The following is a 20,508-nucleotide window of genomic DNA, read 5'->3' as shown; positions in this document are numbered from 1 at the left end:
CCCTGGATCCTACCACCCTCGACACCGTCCTTGCTACCCCCTTCCAAAATTCCCCCAGCGCTGGGCATGCCCAGAACATATGGGCGTGGTTCGCTGGGCTCCCCGAGCACCTAGCACACCTGTCATCGCCCCCGAAAAACCTACTCATCCTCGTCCCGGTCATGTGGGCCCTATGCAGCACCTTGAACTGTATGAGGCTAAGCCTCGCATAGGAAGAGGAGGAATTCGCTCTTTCCAGGGCATTCGCCCACGTCCCCTCCTCAATCTCCTCACCCAGCTCCTCTTCCCATTTACCCTTCAGCTCCTCCACCGAGGCCTCATCCACCTCCTGCATGACGTGGTACATGTCCGAAATCCTCCCTCCTCCAACCCACACCCCCGAGAGCACCCTGTCCCGTACCCCACATGGGGGCAGCAGAGGGAACCCCTCCACCTGCCGCCTGGCAGACGCCCTAACCTGCATGTACCTAAACATGTTCCCCGGGGGAAGCCCAAACGTCCCCTCTAACTCACCCAGGCTCGCAAACCTCCCATCCACAAACAGGTCCCTCAACCTCCTAATACCTACCCTGTGCCAGCCAAGAAACCCGCCATCGATGCTCCCTGGTACAAACCGGTGGTTCCCCCATATCGGGGACTCCCATTGAGCGCCCCACCTCCCCCCTATGCCGTCTCCATTGCCCCCAGATTTTGAGGGTAGCCGCCACCACCGGGCTCGTGGTATACCTCGATGGAGGGAGCGGCAACGGCACCGTTACCAGTACCTCCAGGCTCGTGTCCACACAGGACGCCATCTCCATCCTCTTCCATGCTGCCCCTTCCCCGTCCATTACCCACTTACGCACCATCGCTACGTTGGCAGCTCAATAGTACCCACACAGGTTGGGCAACGCCAGCCCTCCCCTATCCCTGCCCTGCTCCAAAAACACCCTTCTCATCCTCGGAGTCCCATGCGCCCATACAAATCCCGTAATACTCCTGTTGACCCTCCTAAAAAAGGCCTTCGGGATAAGGATGGGGAGGCACTGGAACAGGAACAAAAACCTCGGGTGCACCGTCATCTTGACTGACTGCACCCTGCCCGCCAGCGACCGCGGCAACATGTCCCATCTTTTAAACTCCTCCCCTTGACTATACATTAACATATGTAAAACTCAGGGACCTCCCCAATCGTCTATAATCTGTTTCTTCTCCATAAGCTGTTCACACTTTATTATTATATAAATATTATATTATATAAAAAGTTTGCACTGAGTGCTGAGCTTGTGGCATTTGAGTGCTACAGTGAGAGTTTGGTGACGGAGGGAGTATAAGGGTTATTTAAAGTCTAGTATTTCTTTTATTTAGTTAATTAACTTAAAAGTTGCAGTTTGGTCTATAAGAAGGTGAATTTTGAATCAGCTTTAAACAAGGTTCTACTTGGACTTACTTGCAGCTGGAGCTTGTTAATTAGTTAATTGCATTAGGCCAGTTTTTAGAAGCTAGAGTCACAGTATAAATAGGGGCTAGATACAGTGCAGACTTTGTTTGCACTGAGTGCTGAGCTTGTGGCATTTGAGTGCTACAGTGAGAGTTTGGTGACGGAGGGAGTATAAGGGTTATTTAAAGTCTAGTATTTCTTTTATTTAGTTAATTAACTTAAAAGTTGCAGTTTGGTCTATAAGAAGGTGAATTTTGAATCAGCTTTAAACAAGGTTCTACTTGGACTTACTTGCAGCTGGAGCTTGTTAATTAGTTAATTGCATTAGGCCAGTTTTTAGAAGCTAGAGTCACAGTATAAATAGGGGCTAGATACAGTGCAGACTTTGTTTGCACTGAGTGCTGAGCTTGTGGCATTTGAGTGCTACAGTGAGAGTTTGGTGACGGAGGGAGTATAAGGGTTATTTAAAGTCTAGTATTTCTTTTATTTAGTTAATTAACTTAAAAGTTGCAGTTTGGTCTATAAGAAGGTGAATTTTGAATCAGCTTTAAACAAGGTTCTACTTGGACTTACTTGCAGCTGGAGCTTGTTAATTAGTTAATTGCATTAGGCCAGTTTTTAGAAGCTAGAGTCACAGTATAAATAGGGGCTAGATACAGTGCAGACTTTGTTTGCACTGAGTGCTGAGCTTGTGGCATTTGAGTGCTACAGTGAGAGTTTGGTGACGGAGGGAGTATAAGGGTTATTTAAAGTCTAGTATTTCTTTTATTTAGTTAATTAACTTAAAAGTTGCAGTTTGGTCTATAAGAAGGTGAATTTTGAATCAGCTTTAAACAAGGTTCTACTTGGACTTACTTGCAGCTGGAGCTTGTTAATTAGTTAATTGCATTAGGCCAGTTTTTAGAAGCTAGAGTCACAGTATAAATAGGGGCTAGATACAGTGCAGACTTTGTTTGCACTGAGTGCTGAGCTTGTGGCATTTGAGTGCTACAGTGAGAGTTTGGTGACGGAGGGAGTATAAGGGTTATTTAAAGTCTAGTATTTCTTTTATTTAGTTAATTAACTTAAAAGTTGCAGTTTGGTCTATAAGAAGGTGAATTTTGAATCAGCTTTAAACAAGGTTCTACTTGGACTTACTTGCAGCTGGAGCTTGTTAATTAGTTAATTGCATTAGGCCAGTTTTTAGAAGCTAGAGTCACAGTATAAATAGGGGCTAGATACAGTGCAGACTTTGTTTGCACTGAGTGCTGAGCTTGTGGCATTTGAGTGCTACAGTGAGAGTTTGGTGACGGAGGGAGTTAGGTGAGGAGGGAGTAAGGTACTCCTTTCATTTAATTTCCTATATTTATCAAAGAGCGTGAAGGGAACCAGGAGTTTAGAGTACAGCTGACTGGGAGCAGAGTCGGAGGGCGGAGGTCCAGTTGGTCCACAGGGCAGCTAATTCTGTAAAGTAAGAGGGGATGGAGGCTAGGGCAGTTGCATGCTCCTCCTGTAGGATGTGGGTGGTGAGGGATACCACTGGTGTCCCCGCTGACTATACCTGCGGGAAGTGCACCCAACTCCAGCTCCTCAGAGACCGTGTTAAGGTACTGGAGCTGGAGCTGGATGAACTTCGGATCATCCGGGAGGCAGAGGGGGTCATAGAGAAGAGTTACAGGGAGGTAGCCACACCAAAGGTACTGGACAAGAGTAGCTGGGTTACAGTCAGGGGAAAGAAAACTAACAGGCAGACAGTGCAGGGATCCCTCGTGGCCATTCCCCTTCAAAACAAGTATACCGTTTTGGATGCTGTTGGGGGGGATGACCTACCGGGGGAAGGCCCCAGCGGCCAGGTCTCTGGCACTGAGTCTGGCTCTGGGGCTCAGAAGGGAAGGGGGGAGCATAGAAAAGCAATAGTAATAGGAGATTCAATGGTTAGGGGAATAGATAGGAGATTCTGTGGTCGCGAGCGAGACTCCCGAAAGGTATGTTGCCTCCCGGGTGCCAGGGCCAGGGATGTCTCTGATCGTGTCTTCAGGATCCTGAAGGGGGAGGGTGAGCAGCCAGAAGTCGTGGTGCACATTGGTACCAACGATGTAGGTAGGAAAAAGGGTGTGGAGGTAATAAACAAGTTTAGGGAGTTAGGCTGGAAGTTAAGGGCCAGGACAGACAGAGTTGTCATCTCTGGTTTGTTGCCGGTGCCACGTGATAGCGAGGCTAGGAATAGGGAGAGAGTGCAGTTGAACACGTGGCTGCAGGAATGGTGTAGGAGGGAGGGCTTCAGGTATTTGGATAATTGGAGCGCATTCTGGGGAAGGTGGGACCTGTACAAGCAGGACGGGTTGCATCTGAACCAGAGGGGCACCAATATCCTGGGGGGGAGGTTTTCTAGTACTCTTCGGGAGGGTTTAAACTAATTTGGCAGGGGAATGGGAACCGGATCTGTAGTCCAGCAACTAAGGTAGACGATAGTCAGGACGCCAAAGCACGTAGTGATGCAGTGGGGAAGGTAACAATGACAAAGGAGAGTACTTGCAGGCAAGGAGATGGGTTGAAGTGTGTATACTTTAATGCAAGAAGCATCAGGAATAAGGTGGGTGAACTTAATGCATGGATCGGTACTTGGGACTACGATGTGGTGGCCATCACGGAAACTTGGATAGAAGAGGGGCAGAAATGGTTGTTGGAGGTCCCTGGTTATAGATGTTTCAACAAGATTAGGGAGGATGGTAAAAGAGGTGGGGGGGTGGCATTGTTAATTAGAGATAGTATAACAGCTGCAGAAAGGCAGTTCGAGGGGGATCTGCCTACTGAGGTAATATGGGTTGAAGTTAGAAATAGGAAAGGAGCAGTCACCTTGTTGGGAGTGTTCTATAGGCCCCCCAATAGCAGCAGAGATGTGGAGGAACAGATTGGGAAACAGATTCTGGAAAGGTGCAGAAGTCACAGGGTAGTAGTCATGGGCGACTTCAACTTCCCAAACATTGAGTGGAAACTCTTTAGATCAAATAGTTTGGATGGGGTGGTGTTTGTGCAGTGTGTCCAGGAAGCTTTTCTAACACAGTATGTAGATTGTCCGACCAGAGGGGAGGCCATATTGGATTTAGTACTTGGTAATGAACCAGGGCAGGTGATAGATTTGTTAGTGGGGGAGCATTTTGGAGGTAGTGACCACAATTCTGTGACTTTCACTTTAGTAATGGAGAGGGATAGGTGCGAGCAACAGGGCAAGGTTTATAATTGGGGGAAGGGTAAATACAATGCTGTCAGACAAGAATTGAAGTGCAGAAGTTGGGAACATAGGCTGTCAGGGAAGGACACAAGTGAAATGTGGAACTTGTTCAAGGATCAGGTACTGCGTGTCTTTGATATGTATGTCCCTGTCAGGCAGGGAAGAGATGGTCGAGTGAGGGAACCATGGTTGACAAGAGAGGTTGAATGTCTTGTTAAGAGGAAGAAGGAGACTTATGTAAGGCTGAAGAAACAAGGTTCAGACAGGGCACTGGAGGGATACAAGATAGCCAGGAGGGAACTGAAGAAAGGGATTAGGAGAGCTAAGAGAGGGCATGAAAAATCTTTGGCGGGTAGGATCAAGGAAAACCCCAAGGCCTTTTACACATACGTGAGAAATATGAGAATGACTAGAGTGAGAGTAGGTCCGATTAAGGACAGTAGCGGGAGATTGTGTATTGAGTCTGAAGAGATAGGAGAGGTCTTGAACAAGTATTTTTCTTCAGTATTTACAAATGAGAGGGGCCATATTGTTGGAGAGGACAGCGTGAAGCAGACTGATAAGCTTGAGGAGATACTTGTCAGGAAGGAAGATGTGTTGCGCGTTTTGAAAAACTTGAGGATAGACAAGTCCCCCGGGCCTGACGGGATATATCCAAGGATTCTATGGGAAGCAAGAAATGAAATTGCAGAGCCGTTGGCAATGATCTTTTCGTCCTCGCTGTCAACAGGGGTGGTACCAGAGGATTGGAGAGTGGCGAATGTCGTGCCCCTGTTCAAAAAAGGGAATAGGGATAACCCTGGGAATTACAGGCCAGTTAGTCTTACTTCGGTGGTAGGCAAAGTAATGGAAAGGGTACTGAGGGATAGGATTTCTGAGCATCTGGAAAGGCATTGCTTGATTAGGGATAGTCAGCACGGATTTGTGAGGGGTAGGTCTTGCCTTACAAGTCTTATTGAATTCTTTGAGGAGGTGACCAAGCATGTGGATGAAGGTAAAGCAGTGGATGTAGTGTACATGGATTTTAGTAAGGCATTTGATAAGGTTCCCCATGGTAGGCTTATGCAGAAAGTAAGGAGGCATGGGATAGTGGGAAATTTGGCCAGTTGGATAACAAACTGGCTAACCGATAGAAGACAGAGAGTTGTGGTGGATGGCAAATATTCAGCCTGGAGCCCAGTTATCAGTGGCGTACCGCAGGGATCAGTTCTGGGTCCTCTGCTGTTTGTGATTTTCATTAACGACTTGGATGAGGGAGTTGAAGGGTGGGTCAGTAAATTTGCAGATGATACGAAGATTGGTGGAGTTGTGGACAGTGAGGAGGGCTGTTGTCGGCTTCAAAGAGACATAGATAGAATGCAGAGCTGGGCTGAGAAGTGGCAGATGGAGTTTAACCCTGACAAGTGTGAGGTTGTCCATTTTGGAAGGACAAATCTGAATGCGGAATACAGGGTTAATGGTAGGGTTCTTGGCAATGTGGAGGAGCAGAGAGATCTTGGGGTCTATGTTCATTGTTCTTTGAAAGTTGCCACTCAAGTGGATAGAGCTGTGAAGAAGGCCTATGGTGTGCTAGCGTTCATTAGCAGAGGGATTGAATTTAAGAGCCGTGAGGTGATGATGCAGCTGTACAAAACCTTGGTTAGGCCACATTTGGAGTACTGTGTGCAGTTCTGGTCACCTCATTTTAGGAAGGATGTGGAAGCTTTGGAAAAGGTGCAGAGGAGATTTACCAGGATGTTGCCTGGAATGGAGAGTAGGTCATACGAGGAAAGATTGAGGGTGCTGGGCCTTTTCTCATTGGAACGGAGAAGGATGAGGGGCGACTTGATAGAGGTTTATAAGATGATCAGGGGAATAGATAGAGTAGATAGTCAGAGACTTTTTCCCCGGGTGGAACACACCATTACAAGGGGACATAAATTTAAGATAAATGGTGGAAGATATAGAGGGGATGTCAGAGGTAGGTTCTTTACCCAGAGAGTAGTGGGGGCATGGAATGCACTGCCTGTGGTAGTAGTTGAGACGGAAAATTTATGGACCTTCAAACGGCTATTGGATAGGTACTTGGATTAGGGTAGAATAAGGGAGTGTAGGTTAACTTCTTAAGGGCAGCACGGTAGCATTGTGGATAGCACAATTGCTTCACAGCTCCAGGGTCCCAAGTTCGATTTCGACTTGGGTCACTGTCTGTGTGGAGTCTGCACATCCTCCCCGTGACTGCGTGGGTTTCCTCCGGGTACTCCGGTTTCCTCCCACAGTCCAAAGATGTGCAGGTTGGGTGGATTGGCCATGACAAATTGTCCAAAATTCTATGATTAACCTAGGACAAAAGTTCGGCGCAACATCGTGGGCCGAAGGGCCTGTTCTGTGCTGTATTTCTCTATCTAAACTGCCGTTCGAACCTCGTTACCGGGAGATGCATAACAATTGAGACCCCTTTGAATATTGTCTACTGCAGGTTCATGACGGCGAGATCATGAAGGAATTTGAAAATAAGGATGAGAATTTTAAAATGAAGACCTTGATCAACAAGTGTGGGTCAGAAAACATGGGTGATTGCTGAGTGGGACTGGATTTGAGTTAGGATATGGGCAAAGGAATTTTGCATGGAAAAAAGTAAACTGGTTAGGAGTGCATTGGAATAGTCAGGCCTGGAGATAACAAAGGCATGGATCAAGGTTTCATCAGCAGATTAGTTGAGGGAAGGAGCAGAGTTAGTGATATTACAGAACTGTGTGGTCTTAGTAATGTCTTGGAATGTGGTTGGAAACGCATCTTTGATCAAATACAATGCCAAGGTTTGAATAGTCTGGCTCAGTGTCAGGTGGTTGCCAAGAGAGAAATCGAGTTTGTGTTAGAGACCAAAGGCATTGAGTTTAGCCTTCCCAATATTAGTTGGAGGAAATTTCTACTTATCCAGGACTGGATAATTGATGGCACTCTGACAACTGAAGAGATGGTGGAAATGTCGAGAGATATAGTCATGAGGTAGAGATTAGAAATGAAATTGTAATTTGTGATCAGATGATATCACCGAAGGGCAGCACGGTGGCGCAAGTGGTTAGCCCTGTTGCCTCACGGCGCCGAGGTCCCAGGTTCGAACCCGGCCCTGGGTCACTGTCCGTGTGGAGTTTGCACATTCTCCCCGTGTTTGCGTTGGTTTCACCCCCACAACCCAAAGATGTGGCAGCACGGTAGCATGGTGGTTAGCGTAAATGCTTCGCAGCTCCAGGGTCCCAGGTTCAATTCCCAGCTGGGTCACTGTCTGTGCGGAGTCTGCACGTCCTCCCCGTGTGTGCGTGGGTTTCCTCCGGATGCTCCGGTTTCCTCCCACAGTCCAAAGATGTGCGGGTTAGGTGGATTGGCCATGATAAATTGCCCGTAGTATCCTAATGTCCTAGTTGTTTGGGTTACGGGTATAGGGTGGATACGTGGGTTTGAGTAGGGTCATGAAGCACAAGTTGGGATGGTTCACCACAATCATGGAGCATATCCTTTTTCATAGAAAGCTGTTTAGATACTGATTTTTAAAAAAGCAACATTTCATTTAATGTTACTCAAGCTATCATGTGGCCAAACTAAAGTGAATGCTTTTGGTCTAAAATTAAGTAAGATGGTGGCCACTTAATAAAGGATATGATTAATTGACCCTTTAGGAGTTTACTTCACATGTGTTTTTTGGCATACAGGACACATAATTGGAACTGGGCTCAGTGTTTGCTTGTGAAGTGACTGAGAAAAGTACGCCCGAGAAACCACGAGCCCATTTATATGGCTGGAGCCCATAGGAGGAAAGCCACCAAGTGACATGCCAGAGGCATATCCTGCAACACTAGGAGGGTCACAGAATGTATTGCTGAGTAAGGAGGCCCCCCACTGCTACGATGGTCTGACAGCTGCAGCCACAGCATATTTTGTATTATTTACAAGTCTTCAGAGGCCACTTCCATCTTGAGGTATCCTTATGACCTCCTATCTAAAGAGGCAACGCACACATTTCCCAGTGTGGCTGTCAGCCGTCCAGATCTTAGTTGCTCCTATTGTCCCTCCTGGTAGTGGAGGCTGCCTGCTGTCCTTAATTGGATGGGGCACTTGGAGGCGTCCTCTTCATTGACCACCAGCTCAAATCTCCTTCATGGTGTCCTCCAGGTTCCTGTCCTAGAATTCATCCAAGTTTTGGGATCTGCAACTAAATTTCAACCCATGTTTTCCAGATTATTAATGCAGATCTCTGGATTACAGAATCATTGCCACTATGTTCTGTATCCAGTGCTGTTTGAGTAGTCACTTCTTGGAGTCAAATGTCATTGTCATTTGAAGTTTTGAAAGTCACTATATGTTCCTGGAATGGGTTTCACTCTGCCATGATTCTACTACAGATGTTTAAAACTTTAATTAGCATCGATAAAAAGATCATCGGGCCTTTATCTCACTGCTGTTTTTCAGACTTTCTGGTGCACAAGCTAATTGCCGCCTTTCCCAACAGTACTTCTCACTGTAAAATGTTTCAGGGTTCCCTCAGATCACAGAAGGTGCAATATAAATGTAACCCTTTTATTATCACCTTTCTTCACTGCTATAATAAACTGTTTTCCCCTTCTTTTTGCAGCGTATCTACTACCTGTCTCTTGAGTTTTACATGGGCCGAACCTTGCAGAACACTATGGTGAACATGGGGCTAGAGAATGCCAGTGATGAGGCCATGTATCAGGTATGGTGCCTAACAACAGTGCAGCTGGCTGGATTGTAGTATTCTGTTACCTCGTCTGGATTGCAGTATAATATTACCCTAGTTCATATTCAGCAATTTGATGCATAGACATGATAGGCCAATGTGGAATTAAAAGAGCCTATTATTGGTTAGGTTGAGGCATGTCAACTACTTTAGAATTATATAGTGAAGGGTAATGGTGCTGAAATTTTTCTTTTCACAGTGTTGTTTAATTATCATTTTGTCATATGGTTTTTAATTCCACTGCTTAGGCGTCTTATCACATTCTACATACATTCAAACTGGCCAACTGAACAGGAGCAAAATCGCATTGAAGTGTATCTATTCTGTTTTTGATTATTTGTTTGTGTGTGTGGAGGACATTTGCTAGAGCGGATGGGGAGGGTTTAAATTTTTTTTTAAACTATGGAAGGGGGATAGGAACCTATGTAAGGATACCGAAAAGAGGGAATCTAGAACAAGAGAAAAATCACAGCAGGAGAATAAGAAAAATGATAGGCAGAGAAACCAAGGGCCAGTATCAGATAATGACACTGTTAAAAAATAATAGGGACCTGTCAAGGAAAGGACTAGCCTTAAGGTTTTGTACCTGAATGCACAGAGCATTCAAAATAAAATGGATGAATTAGTTGCGCAGATAGATGTAAAGGGGTATGATGTATTTGGGATAATGGAGACATGGCCCCATGATGACCAAGGATGGGAATTAAATATTGAGGGCTTTTCAGTTTTTAGGAAGGACAGACAGAAAAGAAAAGGTGGTGGAGTTACATTGTTGATTAAAGAAAATATTGATACAATATTGAAGAATGATATTAGCAAAGACGATGTGGAATCTGTATGGGTTGAGTCAATAAACACCATTCATAGGGGTGGTATACAGCCCACCGAACTGTAGTGGTAATGTTGGGAATAGCATTAGACAGGAAATCAGAGATGCATGTTTCAAAGGAACATCTGTGATTATGGGTGGCTTTAATCTGCATGTAGATTGGTAAATCAAATTAATCACCGTACAATAGAGGGGGAATTTCTGGAGTGTATGTGGAATGGTTTACAGGATCAATATGTTGAGGAACCAACAAGAGAACAGGCCATCTTGGACTAGATGTTGCGCAATGAGAAAGGATTGGTTGGCAACCTATTTATGACAGGACTCTTGGGGATGTTTGACCATAATATGATAGAATTCTTTATCATGGTGGATAATGAGGTAGTTGATTCTAAAACGATTCGAAGTCCAAAATCTCAATAAGGTAACTATGATGGTATGAGGCATGAGTTGGCTGTGAAAAACTGGGAAACGTTACCGAAAGGAAGGACAATGGATAGGCAATGGCAGGCATTTAAAGAACAAATAGGTGAACTCCAAAAGTTGTTTATTCCTATTTTGTGCAAGAGTAGAAAAGGAACTGTGGCCAAACCATGGCTTATAAGGGAAATTAGAGATAGTATTAGATTCAAAAAAGAGGCAAGAAAAAGTAATGGACCGCAGGATTAGGAACAGTTTCAAATTCAGATAAGGCAGACCAAAGGATTGATTACGAAAGTAAGCTAGCAGATACTCTGTGAGACCTTGGTTGCCTTGTGGATCAGTCACTGAAACTAAGTGTACAGCAGGCAGTAAAGAAGTCAAATGGTATGTTGGCCTTCGTAGTGAGAGGATTTGAGTTTGGGAATAGAAATGTTTTACTATAATTGTATAGGGCATTGGTGAGGCCACACCTGGAGTATTGTGTGCAGTTTTGGTGTCCTCCTAATGGAGGATGTTCTTGCTTTGGAGGGAGCTCAGCAAAGTGTTACCAGGCTGATTCCTGGGATGGCAGGACTGTCACATGAGGAGAGACTAAAACGGTTAGGATTATGTTGATTAATGTTTAGAAGAGTGAGGGGAGATCTCATAGAAACTTATAAAATTCTAACAGGATTATTAGCCAGGGTAGATTCAGAAATAATGTTTGCGATGGTGGGGAGTCCAAAACTAGGGGTCATAGTTTGAGGATAAGGGGGGGAAACCTTTTCGGACTGAGGTGAGGGGAAATTTCTTCACCCAGAGAGTGGTGAATCTGTGGAATTCACTACCACTGAAAGTAGTTGAGGCGAAAACATTGTGTAATTTCAAGAAGGAATTAGACATCGCTCTTGGGGCTAAAGGGATCAAGGCATATGGGGGAAGGCAGGATCAGGGAATTGAAATGTTATGATCAGCCATGATCATAATTAATGGCAGAGCAGTGACATGTATGAGGTTCGTACATGTGCGAACCACTTCTCGAGAGGGTCGACACCGAACTGGACACGATAAAGAGGAAATGGGAGGAAGACTTGTGGTCCGTAATAGGGTGGGGACTCTGGAGCGAAGCACTATACAGAGTCAACTCTACCTCCACATGCGCGAGGCTCAACCTAATGCAGCTAAAAGTGGTACATAGAGCCCACTTGACCAGAACCCGAATGAGTAGGTTCTTCCCAGAGGTGGAGAATAGATGCGAATGGTGCCAAGGAGGCCCGGCCAACCACGCTCACATGTTTTGGTCTTGCCCTAGACTTGCTGGGTACTGGACAGCCTTCTTCGAGGCAACGTCCAAAGTGGTGGGGGTGAGGGTGGAGCCATGCCCGAAAGTGGCGGTCTTCGGGGTATCAGACCAGCTAGATCTCTTCATGGGGAGGAGGGCGGACGCCCTTGTCTTTGCCTCCCTGATCGCCCGCTGTAGAATCCTGCCTGATTCGTGATCCGCAGCATCACCTAAAGCTGCAGACTGGCTGTCCGACCTATCAGAATTTCTCCAAATGGAGAAAATCAAATTCACCATCCGTGGGTCGGAAGAGGGCTTCCACAAAACATGGGAGCCATTCACCTGTCTGTTCTGAGACCTGTTTGTGGCCAGTAAATAAATAAATAAATAGCCAGTAGCCGGGGGAAATAGCCAGGACAAGATAGAAAGAGGAAAGCGAGGGAGTGGAAGGGGGCAGGGAGCAAGGCGAGATAGCAAAACCCAGCAAGGACAAAATCGGGAACAGCAGTGAAAAAGAGGTGAATTTGGGGGGGGGGGGGGGGGGGCAAAGTGGGAGGAGCCGTGGGGTGGGGGGGGAGGATTGTAGGCTGAGCAAACCAGACAGCAACACACTGTAATTAGAGAAACCTAAGAGGGAACCTTTGTAACTGCCCAATATATGAAAACGAACAGCAAGTATATAATTTTGAAATACCAATAAAAAGTTTATTAAAAATTGAATGGCGGAACAGGGCCGAATGGCCTCTTCCTGCTTTTATTTTCTATGTCTGTATGTTTCTGTGTATGTCCTTAGTTTGATAATTTTTTTTCTCCATTCCTATTCCCCCACCTATTTAATATTAATAATCTTTTATTGTCACAAGTATGAAGTTACTGTGGAAAGCCCACTTTCTATCTCTCGATCACTTCTCTATTCCATTCAACTTTTGACCTTCAAACACCATAAATCACCGAGACAACTGTTTCTCAATATTGTCTCTCTTTCAGGTTTTTGGCCTTCTGAGTTCATGACTCCAAAACCCCTTTCAGTGTCTCTTATTATCCATATGCTCCTTGCTACCAGTATATTTAATTGGAATTTCTTATCATCATCATGCATTCCTCTGCAATCTCTTCCTCTCCCCAGCGTTTACCCTGTGGTTCACTGTCCTCCTGTGTATCCCTTCCATCTGAGCTATTTTTAGTTTTCAGCCACCGTGGCCCAATTCTCTGGAAATCCCTTTCTGAAAACTTCCTCCTTTTCTACTTCCATATTTCAAAACTCATTCATTTGCTCTCACCACACTATTGGTCATCCACTGCTCAGGGTCTGTTTGCTTCTGTGAAGTGACTTTCTACGTTAATAACAACTTGCTGGGCGGCACGGTGACGCAGTTATTAGCACTGTTGCCTATGGTGCTGAGGACCAGGTTCGATCCCGGCCCTGGGTCACTGTCTGTGTGGAGTTTTCACATTCTCTCCGTGTCTGCGTGGGCTTCACCCCCACAGCCCAAAGATATGCAGGGTAGGTGGATTGCCCACGCCAAAATCTGCTCCTTAATTGGGAAAAAATGATTGGGTATTCTAAATGTATTTTTAAAATAAATTTAGAGTACCTAATTCATTTTTTCCAATTAAGGGGCAATTTAGCGTGGCCAATCCACCGACCCTGCACATTTTTGGGTTGTGGGGCGAAACCCACGCAAACACGGAGAGAATGTGCAAACTCCACACAGACAGTGACCCAGAGCCAGGAGCGAACCCGGGATCTCGGCACCGTGAGGCAGCAGTGCTAACCACTGCGCCACCGTGCTGCGGGTACTCTAAATTTCCCAAAAAATAACAACTTGCCTTTAAAATAGTAAAACACCGCAGGCCACTTTTCAGGAGTGTCAATCAGACAAAAAGTGACATTGTGCTGAAGAAAGACATCTTAGGACAGGTGACTAAAATGCTTGTTCAAAGCAATAGATTTTGAGAAACGTCTTCAAGGACGAGCAGTGGAGAGAATTCTAGAACAAAGGGCATAGACAGTTGAAAATGTTGGAGTGAAGGGAGTGGGGGATGCACAAGTGCTCAACCTTTAAAAAATAAATTTAGAGTACTCAATTCCCCCCCCCCCCCCCCATTTAAGGGGCAATTTAGCCTGGCCAATCCACCTACCCAGCACATCTTTGGGTTGTGGGGGTGAGACCCAAACAGACACAGGGAAAATGTGCAAACTCCACATGGACAATGACCCTGCGCCAATGTACCGCCCACAAGTTCCCAACCTAAGAGGAACTCCCACGTTCTCAGAGGTTTGTGGGGCTCAAGCTTGTTGCAGGGGAAGGGAGGAAGGAGGGACTAAAAGATGAGAATTTTTAGATCATATCTCAATTTTGTCCAGGAGCCACTGTTGGTCAGCAAGTGAGTATAGCTTAAATTTAAGGAAGGCAAGTCACTGTTCTTACTTTTATCCACTGTGCTTTTCTCCACTGTTCTTACTAGGTGGATTAGTTTAACATCGAAGCTGAATATTTTTCATTTTTACTTTTATGTATGTGTTTCGGCTAATAACTTAATAAAATTATTGTACAACTTTAAAATTATGTTGGTTTTGGTACTCACTCCAAAGATTGCTTTTTAGCTCCCTTTGACCATAGTGCTATAAAAATCCCATTTGAAACATATAAATGGAACAAATTAATGTGCCGGTAATCTACAATTGCACAGAAGGTAATCATCTTTCTGTTTTATACCTCATTGCAGCTTGCAGTAATATGCTTCGGTGTTCTTCAATATTTTTTTGCTAAGCGCAGTTTCCTAGCAGCAATGAGCACACTACTTCAACCTAAAGAGGATTTTATTGCTGCACCATATGTTCATTACTTGGGAAGTTATATTGATTTATGCGACATCTAAAACATTAACATTCAGCGCACAGTTTCATTAGCCAAGAGCAGTCATTCTAGCTAATGAACAGAGAGACTGCATTGGACTGTACATCCAGTGAATCATAAAGCACAGGAGGAGGTTATTTGGGCCATCGCTCTGAAAGGGTTATCCAATTCTTCCATTTTCCTCTGCTTTTTCTCCATATATCTGCACATTCCTTCTTATCAATGGGAAATGAAGAAATGGCTGAGAAACTGAACAGGTTTTTTCGGTCGGTCTTCACAATGGAAGACACAAATAATATTCCAGTGATTGATGGAAATGAGGCTATGACAGATGAGGACCTTGAGACGATTGTTATCACTAAGAAGATAGTGAGGGGCAGACTAAAGGGGCTAAAGGTAGACAAGACTCCTGGCCCTGATGGAATGCATCCCAGGATACTAAGAGAGATGGCTTGGGAAATTGTAAATGCACTCGTGATAATTTACCAAAATGCACTAGACTCCGGGGTGGTCCTGGCGGATTGGAAATTAGCAAACGTGACACCACTGTTTAAAAAAGAAGGTAGGCAGAAAGCGTGTAATATTAGCCCAGTTAGCTTAACTTCGGTAGTAGGGAAGATGCTGGAATCTATCATCAAAGAAGAAATAGCGAGGCATCTGGATGGGAATTGTCCCATTGGACAGACGCAGCATGGGTTCATAAAGGGCAGGCCAAGCCTAACCAATTTAGTGGAATTTTTTGAGGACATTACCAGTGTGGTAGACAACAGGGAACCAATGGATGTGGTATATCTGGATTTCCAGAAAGCTTTTGACAAGGTGCCACACAAAAGGTTGCTGCATAAGATAATGATGCATGGCGTTAAGGGTAAAGTAGTAGCATGGATAGAGGATTGGTTAATTAATAGAAGCAAAGAGTGGGAATTAATGGGTGTTTCTCTGGTTGGCAATCAGTAGCTAGTGGTGTCCCTCAGGGATCAGTGTTGGGCCCACAATTGTTCACCATTTACATAGATGATTTGAAGTTGGGGACCAAGTGCAATGTGTCCCAAGTTTGCAGACGACACTAAGAAGAACGGTAAAGCAAAAAGTGCAGAGGATATTGGAAGTCTATAGAGAGATTTGAATAGTGGAAGTGAATAAGCTAGGGCCTGGCAGATGGAATACAATGTTGGCAAATGTGAGATTATCCATTTTGGTAGGAATAACAGCAAAAGGGATTATTATTTAAACGATAAAATATTGAAACATGCTGCTGTGCAGAGGGACCTGGGTGTCCTAGTGCAAAAGTCGCAAAAAGTTGGTTTACAGGTGATTAAAAAGGCGAATAGAGTTTTGTCCTTCATTGCTAGAGGGATGGAGTTTAAGACTAGGGAGGTTATGCTGCAACTGTATAAGGTGTTAGTGAGGCCACACCTGGAGTATTATGTTCAGATTTGGTCTCCTTACCTGAGAAAGGACGTACTGGCGCTGGAGGGTGTGCAGACGAGATTCACTAGGTTAATCCCAGAGCTGAGGGGGTTGGATTACGAGGAGAGGTTGAGTAGACTGGGACTGTACTTATTGGAATTTAGAAGGATGCGGGGGGGATCTTACAGAAACATAAAATTATGAAGGGAATAGATAGGATAGATGCGGGCAGGTTGTTCCCACTGGCGGGTGAAAGCAGAACTAGGGGACATAGCCTCAAAATAAGGAGAAGTAGATTTAGGACTGAGTTTAGGAGGAACTTCTTCACCCAAAGGGTTGTGAATCTATGGAATTCCTTGCCCAGTGAAGCAGTTGAGGCTCCTTCATTAAATGTTTTTAAGGTAAAGATAGATAGTTTTTTGAAGAAAAAAGAGATTAAGGGTTATGGTTCGGGCAGGAAAGTGGAGCTGTGTCCACAAAAGATCAGTCATGATCTCATTGAATGGTGGAGCAGGCTTGAAGGGCCAGATGGCCTACTCCTGCTCCTACTTCTTATGTTCTTACGTTTATCAAGCAAATATTCAGTTACCTTTGGAAGTTACTACTGAATCAGCTTCCACCTCCCTTTCAGCTAGCAGGTGCTTGATTTTTTTTTAAACTCGCTCATTTTTTAAAATAAAATTCTGCTAATCTCCACTGTGGTTCTTTTCCCAATTATATTCAATCTGTGCCCACTGGTTACTGGCCATCCCTACCCATGCCCTCCTAACAGTCAAAATCATTTTGTCCCATCTCTTCTGTTGAAACTCTTCACAACTTTGAACACTTCTATTAAATTGTCCCATCAAAGCACTGACATAGGCATTTTTAAAATTTACTTCCAGAATGTGGGCATCACTGGCTAGGCCAGTATGAGGGACAAAATAGCTACCCCTGATGAATGGAGGAAATTGCAAAATGTGCAATAGCATCTTTGAGTTGCAGCAGCAAAATTGTCTTGATGCAGAATTCTGGTAAGAATTTGAACAGAGGAAAGCTAGGGCAGGTCTGCAGTTATGTTTTACCCTTGAACCAATTGTAACTCGAGATGAACAGAAAAAGGGGAATGAAAATAAAACTTAGTGGAGTAGTTCTGATGAAGGATCATCAACCTGAAACATTAACTCTGTTACTTGTGTATTTCCAACATTTCCTTTTTATTTTGGATTTCCACCATCTGCAGTGTTTTGCCTTTGTGTGAACAGGAAATATCAGCAAAGATTGATCCTTATTTGATGAAACTTCTATTCTTCCCTCCTCCTAACTCCTAGCTGGGTTTAGACATTGAAGAACTGGAAGAAATTGAAGAAGACGCTGGACTTGGCAATGGAGGTCTTGGTCGATTGGCAGGTAGTCAGAGTTCTCATTTGACAAGAGTCTATAAGATCTATTTCCACCTGTGTTTTCTGCCCACACACAAAACAAACTGTTTTAGAATTTGGTTTAAGACATATTTATTTGAATTCTATTTCTTTCTCTGCTGTTCCCTTACATTTATATGTGAAAACTTCTGGGAGCTATGTTCAAACCCAATGTGGACTTTGCTTCAATACTGTAACTCACTGGGAAATCTAGGATTGAGTGACTTGTTGCCAATGTGTCTATTTAATAATCTTTATTGTCAGAAGTAGGCATTAACACTGCAATGAAGTTACTGTGAAAAACCCCTAGTCACCAGATTCCAACGCCTGTACAGGTACACAAAGGGCGAATTCAGAATGTCCAAATTACTTAACAGCACATCTTCCGGGACTTGTGGGAGGAAATCGGAGCACCCGGAGGAAACCCACGCAGAGAGGGGAAGAACGTGCCGACTCCGTACAGACAGTGACCCAAGCTGGGAATCGAACCGGGGACCCTGACACTGCAAAGCAACAGTGCTAACCACTGTGCTATCTCCCATCCCCCTTCCAGTTGGCAGCAATGTGTCCAAGTCTGGCTCCCAAGGCGCAAACGAGAGTGGCTTAAATGTGGACTAAGCGTTGTAATAGCTTTGAAATGGGCCTTTTTTTTTGGGGGGGGGGGGGAGGAATCGCTTATAGCAGTTGTTTGGGACAGTCAGGCAGCAGCCATTTTCTTGTAGTTGTCCTAATAAATTGTTGGAAAAACATTCGGGAAATTTTTCATATGTATAGTCTTTCACAGCCTCCAGTTATCTGAAATTACTTTTTGGCATTTAGTTATTTGTTTGAGGGAGCGGCACGGTGGCGCAGTGGTTAGCACTACTGCCTCACGGCACCGAGGACTCTGGTTCGATCCCGGCCCCAGGCACTGTTCGTGTGGAGTTTGCACATTCTCCCCTTGTCTGCGTGGGTCTCACCCCCACAGCCCAAAGATGTGTAGGGTAGGTGTATTGGCCTCACTAAATTGCCCCTTAATTGGGAAAAAAAGAATTGGATGGTCTAAATTTAAAAAGAATTGTCATTGTTGTGATGTTGGAAACATAAGAGCGAATTTTCACACCGTATGCTTCCACAAACAACAATGTGATCATTTTGTTTCAGTGACTTTTGTTCAGGAATAAATATATTGTAGACATTGGACAGAACTTGACTGTTTTTCCTCAAAATAGTGCCCTTGAATCCTTTATGTTCACATGAGAAGTCAGACCTAACCTTTGGTTTAACATCTCATCATAAAAATGGCATCGCCTGGCACAGGAGCACTCCCTTAGTCATGCACTGGGTGTGCCAACTTTGATTTTGTGCTCAAATGGAGTGCAAGAATATATAAAATAGGAACAAGAGTAGAACGTACAGCCCTTTCAGCCTCCTATTCAATACGATCAGGGCTGATATTCTGACTCAAATGCCAGAGCACTACCTGGCGTGCTGGAGCTGACACCTTGGGGTAGAATTTCCACTTGGTTGCAGCTTCTGTCCAAAGTTTGTTTGTTTTCCAAAATGAAATTGTGGTGCAAACTTCTGTCCAAATTAATTTCTTTGTGACTGAACATAAAATCTTTAATGAAGCCGTGCAGTGCAACCAGGCAGTGTTTTAGAATATAATTTTTTGTTTGCTTAAGTTATAAAATACATTGCATTTGAGTACCTACAAAGTAAGAAAATAAGTGGGTGGCCCCTTGAGGCTTCTGCACCATTTAATAAGATCATGGCTGATCTAATTTTAACCTCAACTCCACATTTCCTGCCTAACCCCTGATAACCTTTCACCCCCTTGCTTATCAAGGCTCTATCTACTGCCTTAAAGATATTCAAAGACTGCCTCAACTATCTTTTTTGAGGAAGAAAATTCCAAATTCCCACAACCCTCTGAGAGAAAATTTTCCTCATCTCCGTCTTAAATGGATGACCCTTTATTTTTAAAAGTCGCCCCTCATTAAAGATGATCCCACAACAAGAAACATCCATTTCAAATGCACCCTGTCAACCTCCCATGGGATCTTGTATGTTTCAATCAAGCCAACTCTTACTCTTCTAAACCTCAGTAGATATGAGCCCAGCCTTTCCTCCTAAGACAACGCATCCATTCTAAGTATTAATCGAGCAAACCTTCTTTGCACTGCTTCCAATCCGTTTATATCTTTCTTTTAAATACAGAGACCAGAACTGTACACCAAACTCTAGATGTGGGACGTAAATCTCCAATCCCTGGTGCTGCGAACGGGAATCCAGGTTGAGCGGAGAATTGAACACTGCCTGGAAAACGGGATCAGCGCCGAGGGCCAGACAGTTGCTATTCTTTGCTTCCCCGTCGCTGGCCCTGCGCCGGCGGGAAAGCGCAAGTTAACGATTAGCATCCTAATCCACGCTGGAAACCCAAATCTCCCCCTTCCCCCGCAATGCTCCAACCTCCACAGTGAGGAAAATCCACCAGGTGGGTTTTGGTGCGAGGTTGGCAAAGCGCAGCCATGGCACGATGGAGCCCGATAGGGATCAAAGGGGTCAGGCCATCAATAATAAACCCTTCTGCCACTGTCAGGCTGCAGAGGGGTGGTCGTCATCAGAATCTTTAAGATTAGGTGAGTGAGGGCTTGACCCCAGGACCCCCAACACCTGAAGGTCACCCTTGGCAATTACAACAGATGTAATAGGCAGAAATGTGCAATGGTGATTAATTCAAACCAGGATGTGGCCAGTTTTATGGGTGGGGCCATCTTCTTGCACAGTTTTTATTTAAACCAGCTCAAAAGATCTCACAAACTCAATGGGTGCAACTTGCAGTTTCAATTCTTCAGGCTTTTTGCGATGGGTTGTACAATTTCAGGTAAATTGTACTGCAAAAAAACAAGCACAACAGATTGGAAGCTGTTCGTTGGGCAGCACGGTAGCATAGTGGTTAGCACTGTGGCTTCACAG

The 20,508-nt window shown here is 44.6% G+C and overlaps 1 protein-coding gene across 1 annotated transcript in view; it reads left to right on the top strand.

Annotated features, from left to right (window-relative positions):
* Positions 1-20,508, top strand: part of pygb (phosphorylase, glycogen; brain) — a 122,790-nt gene that overhangs the window by 18,982 nt on the left and 83,300 nt on the right. Inside the window, exons 2-3 of the mRNA XM_038804729.1 lie at positions 9,241-9,342; positions 17,461-17,539. Of these exons, the coding sequence (XP_038660657.1) occupies positions 9,241-9,342; positions 17,461-17,539 (181 nt within the window). The remainder of the gene's footprint in view (positions 1-9,240; positions 9,343-17,460; positions 17,540-20,508) is intronic.

The sequence above is a fragment of the Scyliorhinus canicula genome, chromosome 1 (genome assembly GCF_902713615.1).
Source record: "Scyliorhinus canicula chromosome 1, sScyCan1.1, whole genome shotgun sequence".
Lineage (NCBI taxonomy): Eukaryota > Metazoa > Chordata > Chondrichthyes > Carcharhiniformes > Scyliorhinidae > Scyliorhinus > Scyliorhinus canicula.
This window is presented reverse-complemented; position numbering and strand designations above follow the sequence as displayed.